The 25783-nt window shown below is 44.0% G+C and overlaps 3 protein-coding genes across 9 annotated transcripts; all 3 read right to left on the bottom strand.

Annotated features, from left to right (window-relative positions):
• Positions 1 to 1825: 1825 nt before the first annotated feature.
• Positions 1826 to 4015, bottom strand: LOC109987632 (beta-2-microglobulin). The gene is made up of 3 exons (XM_020638778.3): positions 3858 to 4015; positions 2405 to 2677; positions 1826 to 2270 (listed from the first exon to the last, which is right to left on the bottom strand). Exons 1-3 carry the CDS (start codon positions 3916 to 3918, stop codon positions 2257 to 2259), a joined length of 348 nt encoding a protein of 115 aa, XP_020494434.1. The 5' UTR covers positions 3919 to 4015; the 3' UTR covers positions 1826 to 2256.
• Positions 4016 to 4323: 308 nt separating this feature from the next.
• msrb3 (methionine sulfoxide reductase B3) lies at positions 4324 to 10258 on the bottom strand. Of its 7 annotated transcripts, none has more exons than XM_020638776.3 (8): positions 10107 to 10245; positions 9742 to 9827; positions 9055 to 9156; positions 6486 to 6594; positions 6344 to 6421; positions 6208 to 6236; positions 5888 to 5985; positions 4324 to 4756 (listed from the first exon to the last, which is right to left on the bottom strand). In XM_020638776.3, the coding sequence occupies exons 3-8, from the start codon at positions 9128 to 9130 to the stop codon at positions 4592 to 4594; spliced, it is 555 nt and encodes a 184-aa protein (XP_020494432.1). In that variant the 5' UTR covers positions 9131 to 9156; positions 9742 to 9827; positions 10107 to 10245; the 3' UTR covers positions 4324 to 4591. The 7 variants fall into 7 exon arrangements, with proteins under 7 accessions (XP_020494432.1, XP_065807652.1, XP_020494430.1 ...); XM_065951580.1 differs by having other exon boundaries at positions 9742 to 9862; positions 10107 to 10127; XM_020638774.3 differs by lacking the exon at positions 9055 to 9156 and having other exon boundaries at positions 9742 to 9862; positions 10107 to 10248.
• An 813-nt stretch (positions 10259 to 11071) lies between these two features.
• Positions 11072 to 24405, bottom strand: lemd3 (LEM domain containing 3). The gene is made up of 14 exons (XM_020638772.3): positions 23760 to 24405; positions 22564 to 23202; positions 17772 to 17812; positions 17616 to 17685; positions 17084 to 17157; positions 16648 to 16727; positions 16251 to 16396; positions 15476 to 15577; positions 15273 to 15375; positions 14993 to 15171; positions 14814 to 14895; positions 14635 to 14740; positions 14195 to 14273; positions 11072 to 12725 (listed from the first exon to the last, which is right to left on the bottom strand). Exons 1-14 carry the CDS (start codon positions 24397 to 24399, stop codon positions 12535 to 12537), a joined length of 2532 nt encoding a protein of 843 aa, XP_020494428.2. The 5' UTR covers positions 24400 to 24405; the 3' UTR covers positions 11072 to 12534.
• Between the last annotated feature and the right edge of the window lie 1378 nt (positions 24406 to 25783).

Below are 25783 nucleotides of genomic sequence, written 5' to 3'. Positions count from 1 at the left end.
TGAGTCCGGTTGTTGAGTCAAATACTGTGTATGTGTTATTAGGGGGGCTCTTCCTTTTGGAGGGGTCGCCACAGGGGGGACCAAGCTCAGTGTTACAGGGGCCCTGGCCCCTGTTGGCCCCTGCCTAGAACCGCCTATGATCATGATCATGATCCATCCAGCCCACAAGGTGTTAATAATGAATCCATCCAGCCCACAAGGTGTTGGTCTGATGGATGAACCTATCCAGATAGACGTAAGTGAAACCGGCATGATGTTGGACTTTAAGGTCATGCACATTAATTCAACATGTCAGATTAAAGTCAGGTACCACCATGAGCCTTTATTTTGAACTTTATTATTTGATTTCATTTTGACCAGCTTCCAAGCGTCCTCTTCCCTCCCGCTGGAGGGTGAGAACGTTGTTTCACCTGTGGTTGTCCTGCAGGTGAGATTTCATATTCAACCAATAGACTACGTTTAAACTTCAATGTTTAAACATCTCTCCTCTTGGCCGCTGCAGCACTTACTTTTAAAAACATGTTCAAACTCGGCGTTTGTCCGCATGAAGATGAAGCCGATAGGTCGAGAGGGTTAAAGCGCAAGGACCTTTCCCGTCACCTGTTGCCATGGTGAATCGTGGTATCGGGGCTCCATTCATGTTGGCTTTTCATAGTCGTGGTGTAGCCTACGCACTGAACTCCGAGGGTGCATCCGAATTGCCAAGTTAAAAGGGCCCTAAAAACCTGCCTTTTTAACAAAGCCTTTGCTTGTGCTTTTAGTTTCGTTAGTTGCTTAGTTTATTAAATTTGTTTTTATTTCTATTTGATTTTTTCTTCCTGTAGCACTTAGAGATTTTTTTTGCGAAAATGTAAAGTGCGTTACAAATTAAATGTATTATTATTATTATTACCTACTCAATCTGTCAGTAGTCAGTACCTACTATCCGTGCTGTATACTGTTAGTACCTACTATTCAGTAGGCGTGCACAGAAGGCAGTTATTTGTTCCTACTTCTTCCGATTCATTCAGTATGGAAGTGGCGTCATTTACGTTACCCGAACCGGCCGCATCCACCCGTTTTAAGAGTAATGCACATATACAGTCAGGTAAAAAAAAATACAATATCACAATGTAAATCAAGTAAAATACAGATTAAATAACTAGATAACATACAGTACATAAAGGAAAGTACAAATGAAAGACAGTAAGATACGGAATATAAAGTAAAATAAACCAATAAAGACTCATTTAAATAGTTAAATCATTATTTAAATAGAGGGGAAAAGGTTTTATAATAATGCAGACATTTGTTATATTTTCTGTTGTTAATTAAAAGTAGTGATTTCAGTCGGGACTTTAACTCTAGATTAAAAATTGATTCAATTAGTCCACGCTCGTTTGTTTTGATTTGGAGGCGCACATGACGTGACGATTTACGTTTAAATTCGCACAGCATTGTGGGTAAAATACAATTATTTTCCTGAAAGGATGCATCTGATCCATACTGCATAAAACCCAGAAGTTATTATCCACACTAAAATGTTCAGTATACTGAGGTGGACCCAAAAAATGACCACTGAATGACCACGAAAGTTCAGTATACTGAAACTCCATACTGAATAGTACGTACTGCCTACTGAACTCTGGATATTCGGAAACGGCCCGAGTCTATTTAACTCAAATCAGCTGTTCTGGGAGCTGAAATGATGGATCCCACCTGGCCAGGTCTCTGAATCGCTCAGGTGATGAGCACCACTCGTCTTAAATGAACAGTTCTGACCTCAGTACAGTCTCGCACCTTGGACTTGTTTCTAACACCGATGAGTTCAATAAATAAAAACACATTTTGTTCACAAATCACTTTATTTTATAAAGTTTAATTCAAAACAAAAACAATGGTTATTTTATTCAAAGAAGAAAAACCAACAGAACCTTCAAAACTCGAGTTTACCAAAGAAAACAGCTGATCACGTTCATCTCTAATGTTTACATATCAATCAGATGATCCATAATGTTTACATATCAATCAGCTGATCCACAATGTTTACATATCAATCAGCTGATCACTCATTAATGTGAAGATTTAATAAACAGAATCAGTTTCATATTTACACACATGATTTGAAAAACTCAGAAACCCCAAAAAAACAATCAAACCCTGCAGACAATCAGCTGATCCAGAAACACAGCCTCTTTAAGGAGGAGGATGAAGATGAAGAATAAACTGATCCTGTTGATTGATGAGGACAGTAAACCTGAAGACGATGAAGACGAGTTACATGTTTGGCTCTGTGGAGACAAAAACAAAAAACAAACACCGTAAATAACAAAACAAACACACACACACACACAATTCAAACATTACACAGGTGTGTTATCTCCCTGTATGTTCATTCATACAGGTGTTAAACAGGTGAACTGACCCCAGGCGTAGTTGTGGATGTTGGAGCCGTGCTGCACCCGACAGGTGTACTCGTCTCCTGTGGTGGGGGAGAAGTCCACGCTCCTGGTCAGGTGGAAGTGCCAGTTCTTGTTAAAGGCCAGGTCGGTCTGGTTACATCCAGCCAGCTCCTTGTCCCCCTTCAGGAGGGTGATCGTCAGGTCGGGAGGGTAGAAGCCGCTCACGTGACAGATCAGGGTGTTCTTATTCCCGAACTCGCCGCGGGCACTGCTGTACACCTGGACCTTAGGGTGAGCTGCAGGTACACAGAACAGGAAGTGATGTCATCACACCGCCATGTTTACAGCTGCTTACTGCAGAGGGCGCTGTGACTCCATAAACACACTGAGACATTCATTTCCTGCTCTCATTAAAAAAAATCATTCTTTTTTGTTTCGATGGTAACTGATTGACAGGTTATTGGGACTGGTAGGACAGAACAGGATTATTGGCTCAATCTCGATGTCCACCCTCAAACATGTTCCCGGTAAGTCTGTGAGGGCTTAGTGTTGTCCCTCTATCTATCTGTCCGTAAGTGGGCATATCTACAGATAAGGTAAGATAAACCTTTATTTATTCCACAACAAATACATTTATATAATAGGCCTATATTGAGCAGAACTTTTTATAAGCGCCATGGCTGTGAGGGAGTAAAGTAAAAAAAACATAAAATAAGCTTTCCTACATGAAATCATGTTGTCATGGTTACAGAGAAGTTGCAAAGTGCTGTCCCATTTGTATTTAACCATTGGAGCCCTCGCAGCCTCATGCACTTAATCACTTTCCAGGTGACGTCAATAAAGTCAGTAAGGGCTCAGGGTTTAGGGAAGACATCGAGATTCAGCCACTGTGTAAATGAAAGCTCTGTTCCATCTGTGACCGGCAGGGAGCGCTGCTACAACACACAGGGTTTAGAGGAAAACGAAACTAATCGTTTCGGGGAATTCCACTGAGTCACAAACAGTTTAAGGTTTTATATGTTAACAACAAGAGACAGTATGGACCAATCAGTCGATCAGAAACAAAGATATGTTGGACGACAGAGGTCTCACTCTTACGCGGTTTCAGGTGTTGTGCAGTATTTATACTTGTTAAAACAAAGAATTTAAAGTTTTAAAAACAGCAGTATTTAGTGTTTATGATAGATTAAGCGGTGTTAATGAGCAGAGTAGCCTATAAAGTATAGTTAAGATAAAGATAAACTTTATTGATCCCCCATGGGAGAAATGTCTTTGTCACAACAGCTCAAGAAACAGGAAACAGGAATATAATTATCAAAAATAACAAGAAGTTAAAAATCAAACATACTTACATCAGTTAAATAAAGGGAGAAAAAATACAATAATAGAATAATACAAGGTATGTACATTTCCACTTGTGGAAAGAGTTATTAATAGATAGATAAAGAAGTATTATATGATGATAGTTATACTCACTGTGTTTCTGCTGAGCACTGCAGACTGCCACCAGGACAAACAGACTCAGAAACAGCTTCATCTTCGTTTCTCTGATGATTCCTCTTCAGGTAAAGGTGCTGCGTTCAGTGTCAGGTTCAGTCTCCTCTTTGCGCCGAATGAAGTGAAAGTAGAAAGGGATCGCAGCTTTAACGAGCTGCCTAACCCACTTTTATTTCATCAGCCAATCAAAAATCCGCTTCCACTGTTACTAGGCAGAACAGGATCAGACAGGTTATCCGAGGAAAGTCCCTGAAAATCTTTCTTGGGGCGACTGCAGTATAACTGTGTAACCATGGTTACCACCATATTTGATGTATACATATTAAGAACATTAATATGTTCTTTATATCAGTGTATATATATACACTGATATAAAGAACATATTAATAAACATGTTAGTGTTTGCTGAACCTCAAGGGGAAAATAATCACACTCTGACATGACGTTCAATATTTGTAATTTCTTTATTTTTGGTGAAAGAAACACAGTCATTAAGAAGATTTGATATTCAAAGTTTCATCAAACTTAAAGGCCACAGATGACTTCATATTATTCTTAATACCACTTCAAAAATACACGTTCAATATTATAATATCATCTATAAACACTATAAATATAAATATACTGTTATACCCCCACCTGTCACCTCCACGCCCCCCCAGTTTTTTAGACTGTAAAATGTTTTCAGGTGTGGACACAGGTGGGTCTACTTCTCAGAGCTCTGTTTTCTCTTCACCTCCCAGTTTGGCCCCTCCTTCAGCTCTTGAGGAGGGGGAGGAGTCTTTGGCCTGGAAGTCCAGGGAGGCGGAGTTAATGCAGTAACGTTTTCCTGTTGGGCGAGGTCCGTCATCAAACAGGTGCCCCAGGTGAGCGCCACACTGAAAACAGAGAGAGAGAGAGACTTAAAATGTAGGCAAAGTGGACTGATGGTGCATTCAGGTGCTGCTCGGGTGGTCACAGTTTCTGAGTTGTGAAGTCGTTCTTCTTCAGTGTGTTCAAGTGATTTCAGTTTAGAAAGTCTGAATCTTGTAACAACAGCACAGAAAAAAGAGTTGATGGTACGAGTAAGAAGATCAGTGAAATGTTACTGATAAAAGTTATATCTGAGATCAAAGTTGATGTGCAATACCTGAATTAATTAAAAGTATGTTAACATCAACTAAACATATTTGTCCCCCATGTGATGACGAATCTGACGTCAAGTCAGGAAGTTGGGCCCCTCATTCTTCAGCAGGTGTTCATGTGACTTTTACAACTCGGAAACTTGTTGTTCTGATGTGTCCGACACCACATGAATGCAGCATGAGTGTTGGAGGTTACCTGTCTGCAGGTGTTATGCTGCATCAAACTTTTCACTGATCTTATTCTTCGTACCATCAACGCTTGTTTGTGCTGTTGATACAAACATTCAGACTTTCTGAACTGAAGATTTCCCTACTCGGAAACTTGGAGCACCCGAGCAGCACCTGAATGCAGCATTACACAGTAGCTAATGAGTGAATGTTTTAAGTTGGACTGGGTGTCGGAGGTTACCTGTCTGCAGGTGTTATACAGTAGATAATGAGTGAATGTTTTAAGGTGGACTGGGTGTCGGAGGTTACCTGTCTGCAGGTGTTATACAGTAGATAATGAGTGAATGTTTTAAGGTGGACTGGGTGTCGGAGGTTACCTGGCTGCAGGTGTTATACAGTAGATAATGAGTGAATGTTTTAAGGTGGACTGGGTGTCGGAGGTTACCTGGCTGCAGGTGTTATACAGTAGATATTGAGTGAATGTTTTAAGGTGGACTGGGTGTTGAAGGTTACCTGGCTGCAGGTGTTATACAGTAGATAATGAGTGAATGTTTCAAGGTGGACTGGGTGTTGGAGGTTACCTGGCTGCAGGTGTTATACAGTAGATATTGAGTGAATGTTTTAAGGTGGACTGGGTGTTGAAGGTTACCTGGCTGCAGGTGTTATACAGTAGATAATGAGTGAATGTTTTAAGGTGGACTGGGTGTTGGAGGTTACCTGGCTGCAGGTGGACTCCACTCGGTGCATCCCGTATGAGAAGTCGTCAGAGTTTGAGATGGACTCCTCCTGAAGCAGGTCAAAGAAAGCTGGCCACCCTGAACTCATCAAAGCTTCAGGTTAGAAACAGCTGAGGGACAGCTTTAAAGAAATGACATGTTCACCTGAGGAAGAACTCTTTGACACCATCAGCCTCAGCTCTGTATTACTGCTCTTTAGCTAAAATTAGCATGCTAACATTAGGTAGTTGATATGTTAACATTATACCTATCAAACATCAACATGTTAGTATTTTCACTCTTAGCGTAGGTTAACCTCACCTGATCCAGAGTCAAATTTAGTGCTTGAGCTGAGACAAAAACAAAAACATCAAAGTTAGTTTTGGAAATCTTTTTAACACGATTCTTTATTGTAACAAACTTTATCTTATGATGACCACCTGGTCACAGCTCTCACCTGAACAGAGGAGCTCCACACACCACACAGGTGTACGTCCCCTCGTCTTTATGGTCGGTGAACTCTCCTGTGAATGCACTGTACAAAATGTTAGTCAAAGTTTGCAAAAACAGCTAACAATGCTAACAGGTGTTCCTCCCACCTTTCAGTGCCCCTTTCCTGGGTCACATGGTACTGCTTCGGAGTGAGTCGCTCCTTCAGCTCCTCCTTAGTGAAAGTCATTGGCCATGTCTTCTTAGTCCTACGAGCTCCTGGGGGGGGGGGGTGGCACAAATATTAACAAAGACCGCCTTTGAAGACGGCAGGAAGAAGAGTTGCACACCAGGTGAGCATTGTTTTAAAAACACGTCACTTCAGGCTCAGCACAAACAAAAAACAAGCAAAAATGTACTTTCAAGCTGCTGTGAGGTTTCTGTTGGTGTGTGTGTGATGCTGCATTCACGTGGTGTCTGACACATTAGAAAAACGAGTTTCTGAGTTGTAAAAGTCACATGAACACCTGCTGAAGAATGAGGGGCCCGACTTCCTGACTTGACGTCAGATTTGTCATCACATGGGGGACAAATATGTTTAGTTGATGTTAACATACTTTTAATTAATTCAGGTATTGCACATCAACTTTGATCTCAGATATAACTTTTATCAGTAACATTTCACTGATCTTCTTATTCGTACCATCAACTCTTTTTTCTGTGCTGTTGTTACAAGATTCAGACTTTCTAAACTGAAATCACTTGAACACACTGAAGTCAGAAGAACGACTTCACAACTCAGAAACTGTGACCACCCGAGCAGCACCTGAATGCAGCACTAATCACAGTGGTGATGTGTTCAGGTGCTGTGTGTGTGTGGGTTAATCTCAGTGGTGATGTGTTCAGGTTCCTCTCTGTGTGTGGGTAAATCTAACTTCTGATGCCACAGTAGCTCAGTCTGTAGGGACTTGAGTTGGGAACCGGAGGAACGCTGGTTCAAGTCCCAGTGCAAAATTGGTCTGGTAGCTGGAGGGGTGCCAGTTCACTTCTGGACACTGACACTTTGCACTTGAGCCCTCTCACTCTGACATCTCTCCATCAGTCCATGCGTGTGTGTGTGTGTGTGTAGTATGTTTAAGAACGGAGTATAAAATGGAATTTCTCCTCGCAGGATTAATAAAGGAAATCTTCTTCTTCTCCTTAAATTAAATAAACTGTGACAGATTTGAAATCGAAGGTCAGCTTGAAGCTCTCAGGAAACATCCTGGGTCACCATGCCAGCATTTTAAACCTAGATATGATTTTAATAAAAAATAAAACCATATGGATGTTTGTTATCATGGCAACATTTCAGTACGGAACCAGAAACCTCTCCAACATTCTTCTCAGTGTGCCTGCTTTGTTTAAACTGAAACTGAAGATCTGGAATGATGAAGGTCTGATCATTAAATATGTATCGAAACTAGGGCTGGGCAACGATTAAAAGTTTTAATCGCATGAGTTCCTGAGATTAATCACGATTAATCGCATTGTTATACGCAAAAGTAGTATAACAAAGTGAATTCAAAAGTAGTGTATAGCGCACTTCTATTGTAAATGTACTTCAACTTAAACAATGTAATCAAAGCAAATAAATACAAAACTAAAGCTTATTGCCACTGCAAGGGCATAATGTCATCCTGTTTGTTATATATAAAAAAAAAACTGCCCAGAAAGGTTTTAGGCTAAGACGTATAATGAAAATGTCGGGACGCCATTTTTAAAGTGGGGGAGAGTGTGACAGGTCAATTGAGAACATTGATGTTTATTGTTTGGTTATCGGGGACCCCACAAACACATTTTTGTTGTACTTGTCATTTTGAAATTCTTTAGTTTATAATCTTTTTAATTTCATCTTCAAAGTTGCTAATGTTAATGTATTTTTCTGAACTGCAACATTATTCAAGCAGTTCATGTTGACGTTATTAATTAAATGCGCCGCAGGTGGAGTCTGTGAGTGACAGTGATATGCAGAAGTTCAGAGAAGAAGAGTTGTTGTTGCGATGCTCCGGAGTTAGCAAGAAAGCTGTAGTTATTATTGAGCAGCTGAAGAGACTCGTAGGCAGAGTGAATGAAGGTACTGGGTCTTTGTTAAACGCTTAAATAAAGTCAAGACAAGTGAAACGACCTTTCAGCGTCCGCCTGAGTTTCTGGCAGCAACATATTTTGGAGTACTTATCAAGTACTCCGGTGATAAGAAAATTCAACTTTGCAGTGGTTACAAATAACTTTGGCTCTGTCGACTGCGCCGTCTGGAAGAACTTAAAAATGAAAATGGCCATGTAAAAGTTCCGTACACTTCTCCATGCTTGATTATCCGTCAATTCTTTTCTGAGTGTTTCCTCTTTCCTGTGAGAGCAGCAGCAACAAGCAACGCACTACGCTCGCTCACGATGGAATTTTACAAAATAAAAGCCAGTGAGCAACAGACTTTTACAATAAGAAAATAAATAATAAAAATTGCGTTAATGCGAGATAAAATAATTGTCGGCGATAATTAATTAATTAACGCGAAAATAACGCGTTAACATGCCCAGCCCTAATCGAAACCTTTGACAACCTCCCGCTGCCTGAGAGCACCAAACATAAACCAGAAGCATGTTCCACACCGAGTTAATCAGACACAGCAAACACAGCAGCAGCAGGTGTTAGATAGGTGAGCTCTCAGCAGGTGAGCACAGCACACAGCGGTCAGGACACCTGAGGGCAGACTGCAGGGCTTCAGAGCTACAGGAGGACTCTTGGTTATTAGATGGAGCAGATTGAAACCAGACATGACCGATCACAGCGAGGGACGACGGGCTGCATGGAGAAGACGGCACAACACGGCATGTCACTACAGAACACAACACGTGTGTGACATGTCACAACAGGACACATGAAGCGTCACCTGAAAACACACACACACACACACACACACACACACACACACACACACACACACACACACACACACACACACACACACACACACACACACACACACACACACACACACACACACACACACACACACACACACACACACACACACACACACACACGTCTGTGTTGAGTTGTTGCGCAAGTCTGGTGTTTATAGTGCCCCGTGATGTGTTCACTGACCTCATGAAATAAACAAACTGTTTTATTAAGTGAACAGAGGACCTACACTCTCCAGTCATACCTGAGGACACACCCACACAGGTGTGACAGCAGGTAAACTTGGATCTCAATCGATGGTGTGAGAGAGTCCAGGTGACGATATGAACACTGAGTTTAGGTTTTAGACCAATCAAAGAGGAGGACTATGATCACACAGCAGACGATTTTAAAAACGTGGGAGACCACGGACATGACAACTGACGATTTTTTATTATCCTCTGAAGGTGTGTCAGGTGAGTCTACCTATGAGGGCAGACGGCCGAGTGGGGGGGCAGACCGAGCTGCTGCCCTGCTTGAGAGCACGATGTAGAGTGAAGAGCGCCCCCCGTCTGAGGAGGAAGGTCATGACACACAGTGAGTCACGCTGAGAGAGAGACAGACAGAGAGTCAAAATAAAAGTCACAGCTTTAGTTAGACACACACACACACACACACACACACACACACACACACACACACACACACACACACACACACACACACACACACACACACACACACACACACACACACACACACACACACACACACACACACACACACACACACACACACACACGTTTAACTCTACCATTAAGGAGTGTGTGTGCGCGGAATGTGAGTCTTACCTGAGAGCAGTAGCAGCGAACACACCGTCACGGTGATCCGGATCAGTGTGACGGGATCAGGTGTTAAGAAGAAGCGGATCATTGACCCACGGAGCTCAGAACATCTCCTAATATGGACACAACATACCGAACCTCTTCTTCTTCTACTATTGCTGAGGGGTTACTGACCACTGTCACTGCCCCCTGGTGGACACAACACAACGAACCTCTTCTTCTACTGCTGAGGGGTTACTGATCACTGTCACTGCCCCCTGGTGGACATATAGAGCTCCTGCTCTTATATCCTTTCTAGACTTTCTGTACGTGGTATGATCATTCGTATTGAAACGTTTTTCATGAGTAGGAGTAAAATGAAGACAAACTCCAACACTCTTAATGTGTGTGTTGTTCAGGTTTCTGTATAATTTGATTTGCTGCACGGACTTATTGATCAGAAAAGATGACCTGAAATATAGATATGTTATCTATCAACTAGATATTTAGTTGACTGTTATTGAGGAGCAAAGAAACAGAAAATATTAACATCTAAAAGCGTGAGCAAGAGGAAAGGATGGATACATGTCACAGGTGTAAACTGAGACAGGTGTTCAGACTTTGAAACACCTGGACCAAAAGAAAAAAGGACCCTGTGCACTAGAGATGGGAAACAAATTGATTTATGTAAAAATCAAGATTCTTCTCTTCTAAGATTTAAAATCGATTCATAACTTCCAAAAATCGGGGGGTTTTTTGGGTTGGTTAATCAGTCCCTCCCTGCTAAGTGCTAAAGCTAGCTCTTCAACTCTGTAGAACGCCAAATAGAGCAACAAGAAATTCAGCCAGTCTCACAGATAACTGAAATAGATCCTGAAGTATGAAATCCAATCCATGGATCAATGAATCCAGAATTGTTTTGAATCAAAAATCGATTCCCAGAAAACCCAAAGATTCCCAGCCCTACTGTGCACACATGACAGAAAACAGAGTTTAAAAACTCCTAATAAACCTTTAATTTGAGCCATTTGTACAATTAACAAATTACATTAAAACATCTGTTTCTTTAAATGTCTGTAGTTTTGTACACCTCCCCCCTCTGGCTCGCAGGTCAGGGACTCCTAACGAACAACGCCATGAAAATAAAGCTGCATATAATAGTTCATGTTACAGTTACATCAATGTACAGTGTTTACAGAAAACACACAAAATACATCCCAGAAAAAAGAACCTTTAAAAGTGGAGGATGAGCAGGAGCGTCCAAACAGAAACAAAAATATTCAGCCTGTTTCCTGCTGGACCCTCGAGCTACAGAGGGAGGACCCTCGAGCTGCAGGGAGGACCCTCACACTGCAAGGAGACCCTTCTGCAGGACAGGTACACATCTGCTGTCACCTGTGTGTGTGTTTGGAGGCTGACGTTAGCTCGATGAAGGTTTGATGAATAATGTAACAGGACCAGTGACGTTTAAAAAGCACGTCACCAGGGCTGTTTATAAAAATAACAGTAATAAATAGAGAGAAACATTTGGTTTAATAACAAAGAAAGCTGCTACAACAAAAAAAAAACTGAAGATGTCAATCTACCAAAACTACATCTATGGTGGGCATTAGCAGCCCTTCAAACTGCTCCGTCATCATGTCCTCCATCTTGTTCAGTGACGCAGTGCCAGACTGAAAACAGCACGAAGATAAGGCACAGCTGGGTGTCTGCTCCACGCCGGGGCAGCACTTTGAAAACTTGAAATGTGCATCATTTGTACATTTTCACACTGCAAAAAGTGAGTCCAACGTCCAATCACTGCATCCAAAATCAACTCCGTCTCTTAAATACAACGCTGCTGTAAAAAGAAGAGCGACTGTGAACGTCCTCGCAGAGATCATCAGAGTCCTCCGTTCGCTGCCAGAGAAACAGGTGAGACACACCTCAGAGAGGGGGAGGGGCTTAACATGAGCCAACATGACATGAAAGGTAAATAATAAAAAATTATACATAGTGATATAAAGTTGGTAATATACGGGTAATAACTGACAGGAACACAATCACTTTCTGCTGTGTGTGTGTGTGTGTGTGTGTGTGTCATAAAGCTTCTGATGTATATTCAGCCTCCTCACTGATTAAATAATAATAATCAATAATAATGATAATAACAGGAGAACACTGTGTCGTACTGAAGCTCACAGACATGACACATGAAGCTGAGGAGGAGAGAGGAGAGGAGAGATAGAAAGAGAGGAGGAGGAGGAGAGAGAGATAAGAGAGGAGAGAGAGAGAGAGGAGGAGAGAGGAGAGAGGAGGAGAAAGAGGAGAGAGCAGAAAGAGGAGACAGAGGAGGAGGGGGAGGAGAGAGGAGGAGAAGCACCACTCATCCTCTCTGAGCCGAAACAAGAGCAGTGAAGTGTTCCTGTGATGAAGCAGCAGAGGGTGTTCGTGTTTGTGTGTGGTTGATGTTGCATCATGAGAATCCCGATGAAGAAAAGGTGGAGAAGGAGGAGGAGGCTCTGTGCATCAGGCGGCTCCCTGAGTTGCTGCTGGGTGTGCTGAGGGAGGGGCTGGAGGCCTTCAGGGGGGTACAGCAGCTCACAGCCTGAGGGAAGCGCTGATGATACCTGTCTAGACGCAGGTACTTCACCGTCACCAGTTTACCTGTGGAAACAAACGCTCTGTCAGTGTACAGGTGTGCTCAAGCACTAGAGAGGAGGGGCGCATGCAGCATACCAGCAGCAGAGGCCAGGCCAATGCAACAGGCCCTCAGGGTGCGATCACTCTGTAAGCACGCTTCACCCCTAAAGTCCAGTTCATTCGACCAGTGTGATCGCTCCACCTGGCACGCTTCGGAGACGTGTGCTTCGGCACAGTACAGTAAATGCACGAGCACACAGATACACAACTTGGACCGCCTTCATTCTGGAGAAACCCCGGAGTGTTCTGTTTGTATGTGACTAACATGACTCACAATAAGACACAATGTCAGTAAAGCAGCTGTCATGTTCTCTGATGTGCAGACGTGGACTCACTGCGCATCCCTTCTTTTCTTTCTTTTTTGTGTGTTTTGTATTTACAATAATTTAGGATTGCATTCTATTGGCAATGTTTTTAGAGGCTTTAGCATCCAATTTAAAGTCAGATAAATAATGCTACAAATATACAAATAAACGAATAAGGTACAATAAATATTCACATCATAATGAGAAACTGTTTGTTCACTTTAACCTTTTTTTACTGCTTTGAATTACTGTCACACCGCCTGACAACATTAGTTGTAATGACAGGAAAAATGCTGAATAAATTGTTAATATTATTAAAATCTCTGAAATTGTAGTACAAGAAACAGAAGGGTATAAAGTGTACCACATAATTAAACCAATATTAATAAAAACAACTTTAAGATGACCACTGTCTTAACTAATTTCATACTGGAAATTTTGTATGACTTGACTTGCTTGATTCTCACCGCAGTGACTTGTGACTTGCTTGAGACTTGAAGGTTGAGACTTGTTTATGTGTGACTTACTCCTATGTCTGACAAACGCTGTATCTGTATGTGTGTGTGTTATCAAAATGTAGCATGAGACGGTTAGCAGGGAACGTGCATCTCCGTGTGTCAGGTCTCCAGAGGGTCTTCACACGTGGATGAAGTGTGGAGCCACTGACAGACCAGACTGATTTAACCCCTGCTTATATTAATAAAAGTCATGTCTGTCATATTTACAGACTTTTTTTAAAGAGCTTTTATTTTGAAGGCACACACACAGAGGTGAAAGAGTTGTCCTAAACACTAGAAAGTTTGAGCGTCTGTTTCTGTTTTTACATGAGACGTCACACCTCAACCGGTGCCACCAGCTGACTCACTCTCTCTTTTATGCATGAAAAAGGACGGGAAATATACCTGAGCAGCCCTTTATATACCTGGACGGCCGTTAGTATACCTGGGTAGCACGTATAGTATGGCCTTTTTGTGAGAGTTTGTCGATTGATGTCGTTTTGGCTCCAGTGTTTTCAAAGCTCAAAACACCCTCAGAGTCACGAGATCTTTGTCGCTCTCAGATGAAAACAGTTTGTAGGAAAAACAGGTGATGGAGAGAGACAGGTGTGTAGGAGTGTGTGTGACTCACCATCGAACCAGGAGCCATGCAGAGCTTTGAATGCTTTCCCAGAATGCTCTGCTGAGAGACACTTTACATACACACAGCCCTGGAGAGAGAGAGAGAGAGAGAGAGAGAGAGAGAGAGATCACTTGAATTTTACCATTTCACCCAGTGGCCACCTGTGGTATTAGAGGAGGCAGTAGTTTTCTCATACAGCTCTATGGAGACACACCTGATAAATGGTCAGGACTGATATCTGCTTGAGGTGTGTTTGTTCAAAATAAACATTCCTATATTTGAACCGGACGTCTTCTCAACGTGCAGTCGGTGTACCAGCAGGAGAAACTCTACTGAGCATGCTTAGTGAGTCACTAACCAGGACATAAACCAATAAGAACTCTGACATCTCCTGAGTTCATGTCCACTAAGAGCATGTAGCTGTAACATCCCTCAGGTGTTTCTCTTACCTCTCGGGAGTTCTTGTCGACAGCGATGTGGACAATGCCGTCATTGTCGTTGCATTTCTCCAGGATGGCCTCGTGGATCGCCAAGTCCCAGTTCTCCCCGACCTCCCTGAAACACACAACCAGGGGGTTACACACAGGAAGTGACATCAGAGGAAGGGACGTCACAGAAAGAGACTCACATGATGGGGTCAAACATGTTCCTGATCTTCAGACACGGGGTCAGACTGTTGGGGGGGGAGTTCCTGCGGTCCAGAGGGAACGCTGAGGAGAGAAGGTCACATGATGAGGTCACATGATGAGGTCATATGATCACACAGCTGCTTCACAAACGCCCTCGGGCTACCCATGCTGCCTTTACCTTTCCCCTGCCACACTTTGGACGGTCCTGAGGAGGTTTTATCACAGGTGAGCGACGGCTGGATCCACCTCCACACCAGAAAGTCCGCCCCCCCGATCCTCTGAGTCTCCGTCCTGATCCTCGACTCATTCGCCGAAACGAAGCTCTCCGCTCGCTCCCACACCTTCTTCATCCTTTTCCTGTATGACATCACAAACGTTAAATCATCTCCCTGTATGACATCACAAATGTTAAATCCTCTCCCTGTATGACAACACAAACATATGACCTTTGTACAGACCTGTCCTGAGGCTGGACCAGTGAGTCTCTGACATGGGGGATGGGCAGGTAGGGCTGCAGGTCCTGGTTCTCCTGACACGCTTCACTGTGACTCCTCAGCACGTCTGAAAACACACACACACACACAGTTTATGTTAAACAACAGACTAAAGATAATACAGAGCACAAAAAACCTTTACTGTACAGGAGGTGTGTGTGTCTCACCTATGATCCTCTCTACCATGTCGTACATCTGTCTGGTCTCCTCCTCCTCTCTCCTCCAGCGATACTTCATGTAACACACCACACTCCACACACAGCCCACCACTACACACACACACACACACACACACACACACACACACACACACACACACACACACACACACACACACACACACACACACACACACACACACACACACACACACACACACACACACACACACACACACACACACACACACACACACACACACACACACACACACACACACACACACACACACACACACACACACACACACACACACACACACACACACACACACACACACACACACACACGTTAAAACAGACTCTACAGCTGTAGCTCCTCACTGATAAAACATGTCATTCATACAGAGACAGGATTAAACAGGGTTATATGTAAGATAAATAAACACAGACACCAGTGTTTTCCACAGAATGACGCTGATGTGATTTCGCTCTCTTGGTTCCTGTCTTTCCGCATGAGTCGAGATAGGAGTTTTGCTGCAAGGAGCCATGAGCGCGCCTGCACCGTCTATGGTGTATGTGTGGGAAACACTGGACACAGACAGACACCCACACACTGTCCTTTAAATCTGTGTGTATGTAAACATGTGGATGAGGCGGCCTCAGGTGGTTGTCATTATGTTCACAGAAACGTGTTCTTAAAGAAACAGAATCAACCTGTGACTGCAGGGGTCTGTTTGTGTTTCCACCAGTGTTGTTGTTTTTGTTGAATATTTAATCTCACCGGCTGCGATGAGGAAGACTCTGCTGATGACGATGAGGAAGGCTCTGCGGAAGCGACAAGTGAATGGCATTCTGGGATGTGTGGACTCAAGCAGAGAGATCTCAGAGACATCAGTGACGGGGTCATTAGCGGTCAGTCCGGTCAGCCTGAAACACACACACACACACACACACACACACACAGTAAACAGGGTTGATTGTGATAGGTCATATGAAGCTAACTCCGCCCCTTTTATGTGAAAGCACTCTCTGAAACTCGAGGGTAACTTATGTTGATAACCAGCTTCATGTGACTGTTAATCACGCTCTCTGATGTTAGTGTTAGTGAAGCTGGACCCACAGAGACCCTGGATCTGTTCATCTCACTTCGTAGTATGGGCCCCAGGTGAGGTGTTTACCTGATCCCAACGTCCTGTCCTGTCCTGATGATCCACTCCAGAGAGACAAGAATGAACGGACCGAACTGCTGATTCTGAGCCTGTTCACACACACACACAAACATTCAAAGAACTGGAATATTTAAAGAAGCTTTATGCTGTCGTTAAATGTACCAGGAAATAGTGACTCTGTTTAGGCTGCCGTTTCAAGCTGTGATTTTTACGCCCCTGTTATATTTCTCCTTCAATCTGAATGTGGTGCAGGCGTAACGGGGGGACGAAGTGACCCCCCCCTCTGTCTGTGTGCAGCTGTGCCATGCTCTCTCATGTGAATTCCAAGACTGGTACACTAATATAACGGAATCAAAATGAATGTATTCAGGTGTGATGATGGCGGCGCTTTGTTACGGCACTGTTGGTGAGTCTCACTCGGTAAAGATCTGCTGTTCACACATACCTCTAAATAGTCAGAGGCCTGTTTCAGGGTCAGACTCCGGTTGTGATGCTGCGAGTCTCCACAGTCATGTTGACCTGAAATCAAGAGAATGTCACAGAATGATGATGTCACACGTGTGTGTGTGTGTGTTTGTGTGAGCGTATGTGTGTGAGTGTGCTTGTGTGTGTGTGCATGTGTATGTCAGTATGTGTGTGAGAGCGAGCATGTGTGTGTGAGAGCGTGTGTGTGAGCATGTGTGTGCGAGAGCGTGTGTGTGAGCATGTGTGTGCGAGAGCGTGTGAGTGTTTGTGAGCGTGTGTGTGATCATGTGTATTTGTATGTGTGAGCGTGTGAGTATGTGTGTGAGCATGTGTGCGTGAGCGTTTGTGTGTGTGCAGGTGTGTGTCACGTTGTTTGAGTCAACAAACAGTTCACAAGCTTGTAGAATCAAAGTAACTGCACACACTGAAACATCAACACTGTACGAGCCGTTAATGATGGCGATGAATCACATGATCGGATCAGCTGGTGTCTGCGGAGGGGCGAGATTTACCTGCGATCTGGGCCAGGTGGTCATGGAGACTGAGCAGCAAGTTCAGGATCAGGTCTTTGTCCATCTTGTTCTGCAAACAGAAAGAAATAACAGAGGTCACCTGAAGGTGAAAGTGTGGATCATCAGAGTGAAGAAGAGGAGGAGATCTGTACTTACATATGAAGAGTCAAAGTCGCTGCCAAACGGGTGACTCTTAACTGCAACACACAGAGACACACCGGGTGAATACATGAACACACACAGTGAACACATGAATACATGAAAACACACACACGCACGCACTTAAACTAACACAACTCTGACATTTGGCAAATTCAAAAAAAAGTGCAGCACAATAAAAATGACAACTTTACACCAACAACATGTTTGAAAATATTTAATCTCCAGTGTTTCCCACACAAAGACGATACCTCGGCCCAAGTATATTTCCGACCTGTTCTCATTTCATTTTTCATTTATTCATAAAATTGCTGCGTGCCTGAGAGATTGAGAGTTAGCGGGGGAGAGAGAGAGCAAGAGGGAGCGAACACGCGAGAGAGTGCAGTCGCGCTCTGTAAGCTCTGCAACCTGAACTGCTGTATTATAAGTCTCTGTGTTCAACATAGCAAAACTGCCTTTTTAAAAAAAAATCCCTCTCAACTCCTGCGGAGTGTTAACACTAGAACCGCCAAGACCGTGTGACGGACGGTTTGGGTTTTTATAATACAAATAACTCTTTTTAAATAAAAAAAACATATGAGCCTCTCATCCAATGACTTTTCTTAAATATGTGTCCTGTATGTTGTAACTAAAATAAAACACAAGATTTCTGAGCATTTATACCTCTAACCGCCGCCGCCTTCATATTGACGGCAGTTGAAAATGATACATTTCCCTGGATTGTTTTCGCGCATCGTATTAATTTTTATTAGTTATTGTTTCTATTTATAGACTTCATATATATGCGCAGGAATTTAACAAAGACCGACAGATAGATAGGATATACAAATAGATAGATAGAGACCATAGACACATAGATACATGATCATTCTTGAGCCGGCAAAGGAACAGAGAGAGGAACACCTGCGTGTCAAGGCCAGTCTGACGTCGGTGCCCGTGGAGCCACAACATCCACAAGAGCTGAGAAGGAGGCAGTGTCAGACAAACACGCACTGCAAGAAAAACATGACCATTGTCTTCTGCAAGGGGTGCAAGCGCCCTGTGAGTGGGAAGTGCACCGCAAAGGTTGAGCACTTTTGCCGCAGGTATGTGCATTACGTGCCACGGCGCTGTCCAAGGTGCCGATCGTTCATTTGTTCATCTGTTTGTTTGTTCGCCGCTGCATCTCTTATGGATTTCTGCAGTTCTTTTTGTAGGCTATATAATTTGTCATGCCCATAGATAGCCGTGTTTTTGTTGTTGTTGTTGTTTTTGGCGTGCCTGTGTGTTGGTCAATGATTTCCTCTATGTCGGGGAAACAAACCCAGTTGCAGAGAGGAGGACGAGCATCAGTGTTTATCTCTTTTTTTGCAGTGTTTTTATTAAAATGCATAGCCTAATATATCCAACAATATAATAGACTAAAATTTATGTATGTTTAATTATTGTTGAATGTGTTTTAGCAACGGGAGATGTGGAGCAGCAGTAAAAACGTCGCACTAAAAAAGCAGACAGATAATGTAAATTAACATGCGACATTTAAAAGGTTACTAATCCTGCCTTATGCTGAGAGCCTATTTGGTTTGTAGATAAAAGTAAGTTGTATTTAACTTCATCAAAAAAATGCATTATTTGTGTGCTTCTGAGCACAAACAATTTAATTTGCATATGCCGTCTGAAAGACGTCTGCGGCGCTTGGAGGGGGGTCTAGACTGTTGGTGGTCCTAGTGTTAGCAGCAAAATAGAGCAGAATCACATCAGCTTCAGAGCAAGAGAGAGAGAGAGAGAGAGAGAGAGAGAGAGAGAGAGAGAGAGAGAGAGAGAGAGACATCTCAGATAGCGACACAAGAAACCGTTATACGAGCCGGAGAGACATTAACAGTCAGAGACAGACAGAGCGGAGCTCAGACAGTCAGTGAGTGGAGATATAACCCCGGTGTTTTAAATGTTGCTGTCGGTGTTTTCTGCTCTCTCTCAGTTTTTAAAAGTTACTTATCAAGCCTCTCCACCCGAAGCTCACCTGTTGTGATAACGGAACCTATAAGGATTAGGCTAAACGATGTTACAAAGCAGCAGGCAGGTGAGAGTGAGTAACCATGGTGACTGTCTGTCTGTCAATCAACAATGTCCCACCCCCTCTGTGAATTAAACTCTTCTGTCAGTAAAACTTACTTTGATCATGTGTCACAGAATGAACACATTCAGTATTATGTTTGATTATATATAAACAAAACTAAAGTTAGTCCATTGATGTCATAAAAAACAACAAAGGCTTCAGAGCCTGTATGAAGCTACAGCTGTAGGAACTCTGCAGGGCTAAAATAGAACAGAAACACAAGAACTCGAAGTCTACATGTTTTTAAATGAATGCATCACTGCATGAAAATGTTCCTGATGAACATAAAAAGAGGACACATAACTAAATCACAATTTCAAAGTGGTGAGGAAAACCTTCAAATTGTGCATAAATGTTGATCAAATTGAGGGAAAGACATTTCTGTTGCTGAAGATGTTCTGGGTGAGACCTCCTACAAAGATGTTTTTTAAATAGATTAAACTTGTCTGCACAGTTTTTGTGCATTTAAATACATTATACAGGGAAATAACTTTGGTTGAACTGGTCAGTAACTTACAAATCTGTCTAAAGATCAGTGTGAAAAAAATTGTGATAAAATTGTGATTTTGCCAAAAAAGAAATCGTGATATGATATTTTTCCCATATCACCCACCTCTAGTCAACACACCTGTACCGTCTTCTGTAACATCAGGCAGGTCAACACACCTGTACTCTCTATAACATCAGGCAGGTCAACACACCTGTACTCTCTATAACATCAGGCAGGTCAACACACCTGTACTCTCTGTAACATCAGGCAGGTCAACACACCTGTACTCTCTGTAACATCAGGCAGGTCAACACACCTGTACTCTCTGTAACATCAGGCAGGTCAACACACCTGTACTCTCTGTAACATCAGGCAGGTCAACACACCTGTACTGTCTCTGTAACATCAGGCAGGTCAACACACCTGTACTGTCTCTGTAACATCAGGCGGGTCAACACACCTGTACCGTCTCTGTAATATCAGGGGGGTTATCACACCTGTACTCTCTATAACATCAGGAAGGTCAACACACCTGTACCGTCTCTGTAACATCAGGCGGGTTATCACACCTGTACTCTCTATAACATCAGGAAGGTCAACACACCTGTACCGTCTCTGTAACATCAGGCGGGTTATCACACCTGTACTCTCTATAACATCAGACAGGTCATCACACCTGTACTCTCTGTAACATCAAGCGGGTCAATACACCTGTACTGTCTCTGTAACATCAGGCAGGTCAACACACCTGTACTGTCTCTGTAACATCAGGCGGGTTATCACACCTGTACTCTCTATAACATCAGACAGGTCATCACACCTGTACTCTCTGTAACATCAGGAAGGTCAACACACCTGTACCGTCTCTGTAACATCAGGCGGGTTATCACACCTGTACTCTCTATAACATCAGACAGGTCATCACACCTGTACTCTCTGTAACATCAAGCGGGTCAATACACCTGTACTGTCTCTGTAACATCAGGCAGGTCAACACGCCTACCGTCTCTGTAACATCAGGCAGGTCAACACACCTGTACTGTCTCTGTAACATCAGGCAGGTCAACACACCTGTACTGTCTCTGTAACATCAGGCAGGTCAACACACCTGTACTGTCTCTGTAACATCAGGCAGGTCAACACACCTGTATTGTCTCTGTAACATCAGGCAGGTCAACACACCTGTACTGTCTCTGTAACATCAGGCAGGTCAACACACCTGTACTGTCTCTGTAACATCAGGCAGGTCAACACACCTGTACCCTGTATTCTCAGGTGTCACCTCACCTCACATAACATTCACACAGGCAACGACACTGAAAAAGGAGAACCAGCTGATTTAGACGATGCAATTTGTCAAATATGGCCGAAATGAGAAAACATCTCATTTGAACTCTCGTCTGGTAAAAAGGCCCAGTCTTTGGCCTGTAGGATTATCTTGATTATGACTTTTACTTATGTTATTATTTTCTTAACAACGACGCAGTTACAATCAGCGACAGAGACAAATGTTCACGCCACAGAGACGAGATGCCAGCAGCGGAGCGCAGCCGACACTACACACAGTGAAGTTAGTCCTTCTGTAGTCAAATCATACTGTACAGATCGCTAAAGAACGAACTGTCTTGCGCTTTTTCGTAGGCAAAAAGCTTAAGAGGTGATTCGGGTCATACCTGTCGCTTCACTTCAGCACCAGGCTGCTCTGTTCCGTGGCGTGTTTGTCACTTTTTATCGCAGCGTTATTGTCAAGAAAATGATCAAATAAGTAAAAGTCTAAATAATCTTTTAGGCCATATATTATTGCTTGAAGGACAGTTTCTCAGTTTCAGTTTATGACCCCTGATTCACAAACAAATGTGCTTAATAAATATTAAAGTTGGGGGGGGGGGGGGGTTATTGAGCCACCTTGGATCACCAGCGGGACAGCCCTAGTAAACACACCTGTACTCTCTATAACATCAGACAGGTTATCACACCTGTACTCTCCGTAACATCAGACAGGTTATCACACCTGTACTCTCTGTAACATCAGACAGGTTATCACACCTGTACTCTCCGTAACATCAGACAGGTTATCACACCTGTACTCTCCGTAACATCAGACAGGTTATCACACCTGTACTCTCTGTAAATCAGACAGGTTATCACACCTGTACTGTCTCTATCACTGTTAGCAGTATTCTCAGGTGTGTTCAGGTACTCACTCTCTGTGTCGTTGGTGGTCGCGCCCCTCATCCTCAGGTACATGAGTCCCAGCAAGACAAAGAAGAGGCAGGCGGCGGTCAGGAGTATCATGGACAGGTAATGGGCGCTGAAGCACCTGGATGGCGAAGCCTCCTCTCTTTTAAATTGCTGCAGCAACTCGTCCTCTGGCCCATGGGGCGCGGCTTGTTGGTAGGCGGGGCTGTGGGGCCGGGAGGGAGCAGGGCTGTGGTTGGAGTTGTTGCTCCTGTAGGAGGAGCTCAAGCTGCTGTAGGAGGAGAAGCGCGGTCTGAGCCCTAGGCTGAAGCGGCCTGAGGCTCCGGGCTCGCTGCTAACGTGGTGGTTCTCTCCGCGGTTCAGGGACACGTAGATGGACTTGCGTGGAAAGATGTGGGTCCTGAAGGATCCAGGTGTGTCAGAGTCCCTCCTGTTACCGTCCCCATCTTCCCCTCGGCCCCCCACCATGTTTAAACCCTCTGGTTTGTCCTCCACTAGGATCGGCCCTACTGTCCGAGACCCTCGGCTGGCTCTGTGGTGGGGAAGGACCGGTCTCCGTCTGGGATCCAGACGCTCCCTGGATCTGTCCCCGGCACCCAGGCCTGAGACCTGCTCCTCGTCGGAGTCCGAGTACTCCCCGGGTACTACAGGAAAATCATAGATATAACGTGTTTGTTACCACTGCAACAAAAATAGAAGTCTCAAAAATGAAAGACAAACTCTTGCACACTAAACAGAGAGGATGGAGGAGCAGTAGAGGAGGTGAAGAGGAGCAGGAGAGTATAAAACCCTCCCTCCCCACCTGCTGAGAAAGTTAAGCTGGAACATCTCTGCAGGTGACACCTGAAATGTTTTGTAAAGCGTGAACTCAGAATCAACTCCTGGTACAACTGAACTCACACAGGGTCACACACACACACAGGGTCACACACACACACACACACACACACAGGGTCACACACACACACACACACACACACACACACACACACACACACACACACACACACACACACACACACACACACACACACACACACACACACACACACACACACACACACACACACACACACACACACACACACACACACACTTTTGTTTTAAAGCTTCCGTACTTTGTGAAACTACGGCTCATTAAAATCACAGATCATTTTAAATCGCTTATTATCAAGAACGTATCGAACATTTGAAACCTTACCGGGTACCGTGAGCTGGTTCCCGTGAGCCCCGCAGCCGTTCACAGATCGACAGTTCTTCTCCGGGCCCGCCTCTTCCTCTTCTTCTTCCTCCTCCTCCTCCTCCTCCTCGTCGTCCCCGGACTCCTCGTCCCTCTCTCCCGCCTCGGGGCTGGAGGTGCCGCGTAGCCTCCAGCTCAAAGAGCCGCTCCGCTGTGGCTCTGTTCCCGGGGAGGACGTGCTGCTGTTCGGCGGGCTATGGTGAGCGGTGTTTAGGGTGGCAGGGGACCGGGTCCTCAGCGGTGGAGACCCAGTGCTGTGGTTCAGGCCTTTTCTCTTCAGAGGAGTTTCAGCGTCTGACTCGTCGGAGCTGAAGCCGAGGACGGACGACTTCCGGCCCGGTCTCCTGTTGGAGATCAGGTGCGTGACGTCACGGCTGGCTGGCCTGGAGCCCGCCGTGCTGCCGCCGCCAGAGGAGCCGCTGATGGCGGCCCCGCTGCGGGTCTTACTCGGCCGTGAGCCTCGCTGCTGCTGCTCTTCTCGAAGCTTCTTGAGCTTCTTGAGGTACACCGGCCGGGTGTTCTCGGTTACCGGGCCCGGGGTGAAGCCCAGACGCTTCAGTTCAGAGAAAAGCTCCTCGTCCGTTAACTGCGTAGACGCCATCTTGGGTAAAATCTCGGAGAAGGTTGTGAGACGGAAGTGACGTAGGCATGAAGTGGCAACCGACCAACTGTGCTGCGTTCAAAAGCACCAGAGTTCCCCAGTGTTTAAAAAGTTCACGTTCTGCAACACTTTAAAATGTAATATCTTTGTCAGAAGGGCAGACCAGATCCCTCTAAGTATGGACTTCAGTTGAATGTAAAAATGTGAATGAAACGGAAAACCCAGAGTTTCCCTCATTTCAGGGTTAACAGACTCAGAGCTAAACTCATACGATACAAGATTATTCACAGGGTTCACTACACGGGTGAGAGGATGTTTAAAATGGGCTTCACTGATTCTAAATTATGTGCACACAAAACACCACAGACAGATACCTGCACGCCACTTGGGACTGTACACCAATAAAACTATTCTGGCATGACATCACTGACCACCTCTCTGTACTCTGTTCACCCACACTCTGCCTACTATGAGACATATCTACCATCAACTCAAATATCACATCCAGCAAAATACTCCTCATAGCCTTAACCATCGGCAAGAAAACTGTCCTCATGAACTGGAAGTGGAGAAAAAAAAATGTTGCACATTGGAAAAACTTACTCACCGAATATATATCAATGGAAAAACTAACTGCCTCACTCAGAAAACAAACTGCTGAATTTGAATCTGTCTGGAACCCAATAATCAACTCATAACTACCCCTACAACATCCCACCCATCCACTCTTTCTGCCTGTGCACCAATCACACCCAACACAAACACACCCAACACAAACACAAACACACACACAATTTACAAGTGACGATGATTTGGGCCCACAAATCACCACAGAGCTATTTCAATCCTGCAAGTGACAAGTCCCCTCCTGAGGGTCTGGGGGACCCGGCCAAAGAAAAGAAAAATAATATCTTTGCCTCTCCCTCCATCCTCCCCTCAAATCACATCGAACGCTCAAACCAAACCCAAAACCCTGGCTGCAGTCAACTTCCCCTAATACATAATCATTACACAAAGTCTCACCTCTCACACCACAACATTGTTCAACATATTCAACACATACCATACACACTGCTCAACTCCTTAACTCTCTTCTACCTCTCAATTCCCCCTTACAAAGCACCTTCTCTCCCTCTCCTTCTCTCTTTCTCTCTATCACTTATTTCACTTCTTGTACCCTTTCTTAGGTATTTCATATAGTTTTGTAATGTCTTTGCTGGTTGTAGTCAGATGTGTGTCTGTTGATGTCTCAGTTTTTTTACTGTATTTTGGAATTGTTGTCCTGACCTTGTCTGTTTGTTTTTTTTGTGCCTCATGTGTTTATGTCATCAGTTTGTCACGCCATTAAACCAAGAAAACTTCAAAAAAAAGCTTGAGTTTGAAC

This window comes from Labrus bergylta, chromosome 23, assembly GCF_963930695.1.
Source record: "Labrus bergylta chromosome 23, fLabBer1.1, whole genome shotgun sequence".
Lineage (NCBI taxonomy): Eukaryota > Metazoa > Chordata > Actinopteri > Labriformes > Labridae > Labrus > Labrus bergylta.
This window is presented reverse-complemented; position numbering and strand designations above follow the sequence as displayed.